This window comes from Ascochyta rabiei, chromosome 1 (assembly GCF_004011695.2).
Source record: "Ascochyta rabiei chromosome 1, complete sequence".
NCBI lineage: Eukaryota > Fungi > Ascomycota > Dothideomycetes > Pleosporales > Didymellaceae > Ascochyta > Ascochyta rabiei.
In genome coordinates, this window is record NC_082405.1 from 3,349,781 (window position 1) to 3,355,981 (window position 6,201).

The 6,201-nt window shown below is 52.7% G+C and overlaps 1 protein-coding gene across 1 annotated transcript, besides 5 other annotated features; it reads right to left on the bottom strand.

Moving 5' to 3' along the window:
• Window positions 1–1,265: part of a mobile genetic element that runs on past the window's edge.
• Window positions 1–6,201: part of a mobile genetic element that runs on past both edges of the window.
• Window positions 1,689–3,364: a mobile genetic element.
• Window positions 2,015–3,364, bottom strand: EKO05_0001004 (uncharacterized protein; the record flags this gene model as incomplete). The annotated part of the gene is made up of 1 exon (XM_038944858.1): window positions 2,015–3,364. The coding sequence occupies one exon, from the start codon at window positions 3,362–3,364 to the stop codon at window positions 2,015–2,017; it is 1,350 nt and encodes a 449-aa protein (XP_038803542.1).
• Window positions 2,200–2,234: a tandem repeat.
• Window positions 6,051–6,201: part of a mobile genetic element that runs on past the window's edge.

Genomic DNA, 6,201 nt, shown 5'->3' on the forward strand with positions numbered 1-6,201 from the left:
GCAACACAGTCAAGGGCGGGCACCGCAACATATTCATTAAGGACGGCATAGTTGTGTTTGTGACGCGGTACCACAAGGGATACAGCGTGAGCGGCGACGTTAAGATCATCTACCAGTATTTGCCGCGCAAGGTGGGCGAGCTGTTGGTGTATTACATGTGGTTGGTGTTGCCGTTCCAGCAGCAGTTGGAGGTGATGGTGTGGGAGAAGGAGGTGATATCGTCGCACATGTGGCCGGCAGACCCAAGCGGCCGCAAGTGGACAAGCGACCGGTTCTGAGAGACGTTGAAGCGCGAGAGCAGGATCGGATTAGGATTGGAACTGACGATTCCAGCGTATCGCGAGATCGCCATTAGCATCAGCCGGCGGTTTTTACGCGGGTCCACCGCGTTTCGAGCAGACGAGGGAGACGAGAACGAGGAGTGGAACGAGGAGAACACGTGGTCAGCCATTGCGGACATGCAGGCAGGGCACATGGTGCACATCGCAGGGATGATATACGCACGAGGCATCATAGAACAGGCAGGGGCAGTAGCAGACAAGAGGCAGCAGTTCCGTATGTCGAGCACGGATTAGCACCAGTTTTTGGGGTTCCAAGCAGGCGTAGACGACGACGACGGGTGTAAGAAGCGCAAGCGGGCCCCATTCGAGAGCGAGGCAGACGAGGCGAGGATCGATCGCTGGGGCCGGTTGAGGAAGATGGACACAGCCGCGCAGATGCAGCAGATAATGGGCAAGGCGGCCAAGTTTCGCGGCGTGCAGAAAGAGGCTATTAACGCCATTGTTGCCGGCAAGAGTCACGTCGTGGCAGTGATGCCGACCAGGGCAGGCAAAAGCATGTTGTTTATGTTACTAGCATGGGCCAAGCAGGGCGGTACAACAGTGGTTGTGGTGCCGTTGATCGCGTTGCGGGGAGACATGATGCGGCAATGCAGGAAGTTGGGCATATCGTGCGCCAAGTGGGACAGCTGCCGCCCGCCAGACGCAGCCGCAGTCGTATTGGTGACGCCTGAGTCAGCGGTTGGGGAAGAGTTCGCGACGTTTTTGAACCGGTTGCGGGCAACGCGACAGCTGGACTGGATTGTAATTAATAAGTGTTACATTGTATTAAACCGCTGGTACAATTTCTGCAAGGAGATGCAGAAGTTGGGCAAGTTGGCATCTGCCGAGACGCAGATGGTGATGTTGACAGCAACATTGCCGCCGAGCGAGGAAGACGAGTTGTTCCGGCGGATGTACGTCGAGCGAGATCAGGTCGATTTGTTCTAACTTCAAGAGGGTGAACAGTAATGGTCTTGCGGATTTCCTAGAGGTCCAAGCGTTCTGAACAACAGGGGCATTACTGATTTCAAAATCTTAAAGAAATCAGTTAAGGTTACAGTGAGCGGCAACTTGACGCATAAAGCTGCCAGAGCCTAAACTGTGCCTGCAGATTTAATTAACATACTCAAATTTAGGGTGCTATGTTGCGTTTACGTAGAAACACTGTGCAACGTTGCTTGCGTAGTTTTGGTGAGGCAGTGGTTTGACCGTTATTGCACCGAACTAACGTGAAACCAGAATACCTGCAACACGCAACACTACTATGAAAATGTAATACCTGCAGCAAGAATTTTTAATTACAAGAAGCCTACTAACACTACATGTCTGCACGGTAGGCACCCTACGCTGGAGGAACATTATACTTCGTCTACAGGGTAGAACAACTCTAGCAGCGTTATCTAGCGCAGCGGCGCATCTGCGATAGAGCTCACTGGGCTTGCGTGTGCCTGTGACAGCTCAACAACGCTGTTGTCGTCCTCTTCGCTGTTAAGAATCTCCTTAATTGCACAGCTCGCTGTCGGCGCGTCTGCCTTAATGCCCAGTATCTCTTTTTCGCCGATAGGACATCCAGCAATGCCTTCTGGCCCTAGCCAGTTCTTAAGCGCCTTGCTCGCAGCGCAGACGTCTAGGCAAATCTTCTTCACCAGCTCAATCTAGGCATCCAGGCCCCAGGCGCGGACTGTGGACTCAATCTAGGAGCTTGCAATCTTGTTGTGCGGCATGAGCATGAGCGTGCCCCAGCCTAATCCCTCAGCGACCCTGAACCAGCGCGTGGCTACTGTTAGGCGTTTGCGGAAGGCCTCCCTATCCTTGGGGGTAGGGTGTGGGTTGACAAGCGCCAGCAGGGCTGCGATGGCCTCAGTGCGGACCTGCCCCTTGCCGTTGCGGCTGCGCGATCTGCTGCTGCTGCTGGCTTGGTCGCCCTCCTGGATCTGAAGGATCTTGTCGGCGTACGCCTTGCCTAGCAGCGCCTCAGCCCACCTGTACTCAATGTTCACAGCAGCCAGCACGCCCGCGTAGCGCCTGCACCTGTCCCAAGCCAGGCAGAACTCTCCATCTGTGGTCCTGGGGTAGGCAGACTGCACTAGGGGCACATTGCGCCCTCGCTGCGAGTAGCGAAGCACGTTGTGCCGCACAGCGACGCCACCACTAAAGGGCGAACCGCGCTCCCGCCAGGTCTGCAGGAACTGGGCAGCGTGGTGGCGAGAAGATGGGTTGCCCAGCACGCGCGCCTTCTCTAGAAGCTCGCAAGCCTTGGCATAGGGCGCCTGGGCAGTGCTGTAGAAGTCGGCGTGCTCTGCGACAGGCTGTTTAATGATCCACGCAACAAGAGCCTTGTCTTGTCGCGAGATGGAAGTATACGCCGCGCGCTCTGCAGAGGACGCCTTGCTGCCCGGCTCTCTTAAGCCAAGACTGAGCCGGTTCTTGCAGCGAGCATCGTCTAGTTTCCTCGTGCGTGCTTGCTCAGCGCGGCAGTTGTTGTTAGTGATGCTGGTGGTGCGCTGCGCAAATTGTTCACCGTGCTCTGACTGCTGAGGGCTGCTTAGAGGCGTCTCTGCGGGTTCTGTGCGTGCGCGCTTTGGCGACAACACGCACAAAGAAGGGGTTGGCCGCTTTCTGCAATCAGCAGAAGGGGCAGACGGCTTTTGCGCGGATGGCGGTGCTTCCCCCGTGCCTTCTGCAAGCGACTGGGCTGCGCAGACGAGGCGATTCCAGGCCTCGTCAGACAGAGCCCCCTCTGGCAGCGATTCGTGCAGCAACCAGATAGCGGAAAGGAGAGAGTAGGCAACAAAGACCGGCTTGCACACGCTGTCGGTGTCCTCGGTTAGGACCAGCCAGCCTGCGCTGTGAGGTCTGTGGTGGCTGCTGCGGCGCTTCAAGCTTAGAACTGTTGCCTGGCAGGAGAAGAGCTTCGCGTAGTCTTTATTTGGCGGATTGTACCCATATTTGTCTACAATGCTGAGCTCGCTCGCGAAAGGAAAGCTGCGCGCGCCCCTGTTAAACTGCTCAGCAGCCTCGCATAACGTAGTTGACCAACCCATAAGGTAGGTAATAATTTAGAAGGCAGGTAACTAATTTAGGAGGTAGGTAACTAACTAAGAAGGTAGATAACTAATGTAAGAGGTAACTGATCGATGTATAGGGTAGTAGCCGGTGTGGTAGTGGAACAGTTGAGGGTGGTGGCTGCTGAACTTTCGTACAAATTGCCGCCAAAAGTCAGTCCGCGCCCAGCGCATCACCACACCACACCACACCAACCAGCCACCTAACTTCAAGAGGGTGAACAGTAATAATCTTTTTTAGGTAAGGTTTTAGAAATTCAGATATAGTGTTTTAAGTTGCACTCGCACAGAAACACTGTGCAACGTTGTCCGCGTAGTTTTGGTGAGGCAGAACCGTGCAGAGGTTTGATTGTTATTGCGCAGACTACATAGCATCCACCCATCCAATTAAAGAACATAGGGATATCGGCCAAATATAGAACAGTGATATAACAGAGGAATATGAAATTAACAAGGTTGGTAAGGAGAGGGGAAGACACAAGTTTAGATAGTAAATAGAGCCCAACTGGAAATCAGAAGATGCACTTGCAACCGCAAAGCACAATGGATCAATTTAACACTATATTTGTGCATATCCCCAGCTGCCGCATTGTTGTTTGCAAAGAATGCGGCATAGGCGTCGTCAAGGCCTATGTAGCTACCTACTTAAACAGCAAGCATGCGTATGTAACCGTAAGCACACGAACAGACATTGCCCAGGCTGTGTAGGCAATGAACGACTTGGCAGAAAACGAGGACGAAGTCGTGTATCCAGAGCCAGGATCCGATCCTATTCCCCATTTGAGGATATGGCAAGACAGTTTTAAGTGCGAAGCAAAGGAGAACGATACAACAGTATGCGGCTACATCCGCCGGACCGTGCAAGACATGCAGCTACATTGCCGTAACAAACACAACTGGACAAACCTACAGAAGAGAGGGCGGACGTCTAAAGGGTCGCGCAGAGAGACTAACTGCATGTGGGTAGAGGGCGTATATTGCTAAAAGTTTACGCACGTAGGACAGTTAGGGCGTTTGTTTGAAGTCAGACGCCAGGACAGAGAGGACACAAGAGGGGAAAGCGTGATCATCCAGCGGCAGTTGGAGGCAGTGTTCCAAGAGACCACCGCCGTGCTAGACAAGGTCGACAAGAACGCCAACGCCCGGATCAACCCAGACCACAACCGGCATGTCACACACGCATGGCTGAACCGGACTAGTTAGGCCTGTTATTTAGGCAGCTTAGACCGCGAATGGTTGCTAGCGTTAACCCAAAAACCCAAGAGGAACGAGAAGGCGTTGAGCAAAGTTTGTTAGGCGGTAAAGATAGTGATTTGGAAGGCCTAGCAGGCGTCACGTCCGAGCATTGTTGGTTTCCCAGCAATGAACTATGTCAACCGCCGCGAGATAGGAAGCGAGACCAACAAGAAGCCGTTCAATGCACGCCAGACAGGCAAAACAATAACCAAGTATGCCAGTTAGTGGTTGTCCTTTATCTGTTACATTTGGCGGACCTATAAGTTAGAGACTGTTGAAGCATAGGAAACAGAGGCGGATAAGGAAGAGGATAGGGGTGAGGGAGAGAATAGGGGTGAGGGAGAGAACAGGGAGGGTGGATTGAAGGGAGTTTAGGGATAGAGGCCGCCGTATCGATTGACAGCGAGCCAGATCTTGTGGCTGTGGAAGATCAAGCAAGTCGTAGGTGAGGACAAGGAAGAAGCCGAAGCTGAAGCCGAAAGCGAGCGCCAACCGACCAAAGGCGGAGACAACAACTCAGAGAGTGAAGAGGAAATGGACGAAGAGGAGGAGGCATTGTTGGAGGGTTATGTGTTGGGGCTTTTGCTGTTGTTGTTGGACTATCATTTAAAGGACAACGAGTACAAGAGTGCGTTCGTTAGCGCTACAGCAGTCATGGGGATAGACAGCGATTGTGGGTGGAAGGACGTGTTAGCATACACGCCCATAATTTCTGCTGTTGTTACTGTTGTAAGGATGTTGGTGTTGTACATGGCGGTGAAGACGCGTCAAGACCGCGTGGCCGAGCTGATAGAGAAGGAGGGATTCGCCCAGCAGGACGCTGAAGAGTTGGCTGTAAGCCATTTTGATTTGGTTTAGGAGAGCGCCAATCGTTTCATAACGCTGACTAGCTACGGCGGCACACCCAGCCCGATGGATTGGCTGTTATAATTGAGGACGTATGGCATAAAGATTTAGTTTAACACTAACGTGGACGGCGTAATTAAGTAGGTTAGGGACACATTGTTGTACGGCCACATTTGGTTTATAATGCCTAGTTTGCGGTTAATAATCTACAGGTTGGTAGAGACGACACAGTTCAAATTGCAAAAGCAGTTGATGTTGCTAGACATCAACGAGGATGGTTGGTTAGCGGAAGGGGCTACGCCGTTGCCAGCCATTGATTGGGACAACATTGTTGACAACCCAGCCGAGATAAAGGTTGGGTGGAATTTTTTCCAGGACAAGCGCAACACGTTCGGAGGCGTTAACAGGAAGAATTGGTTGGCTCATTGCGTGATCCACAAGAAGAGGTTACAAGAGGCATTTGTAGACGTTTAAGCCACCGATCCATCTGTACCTAAAGGACGCGGGGTAGTGTAGAGAGCGCAGGCGGTAAGAAAATACAAGAAGGCTATACAAGCGTTCTAAGAGCATTTGTTAGTCTTGGTGCACATGACCAGGGGGCAGCCAGCACGCGGAACAGAAGTGGTGACGGTCCAGCACATGAACAGTCTGAATGGCGAGAGCTGTGGTGTGTTTATTAAGGACGGGTTGATGGTGTATGTAACCATGTACCACAAAGGCATCAGGGCCAGCGC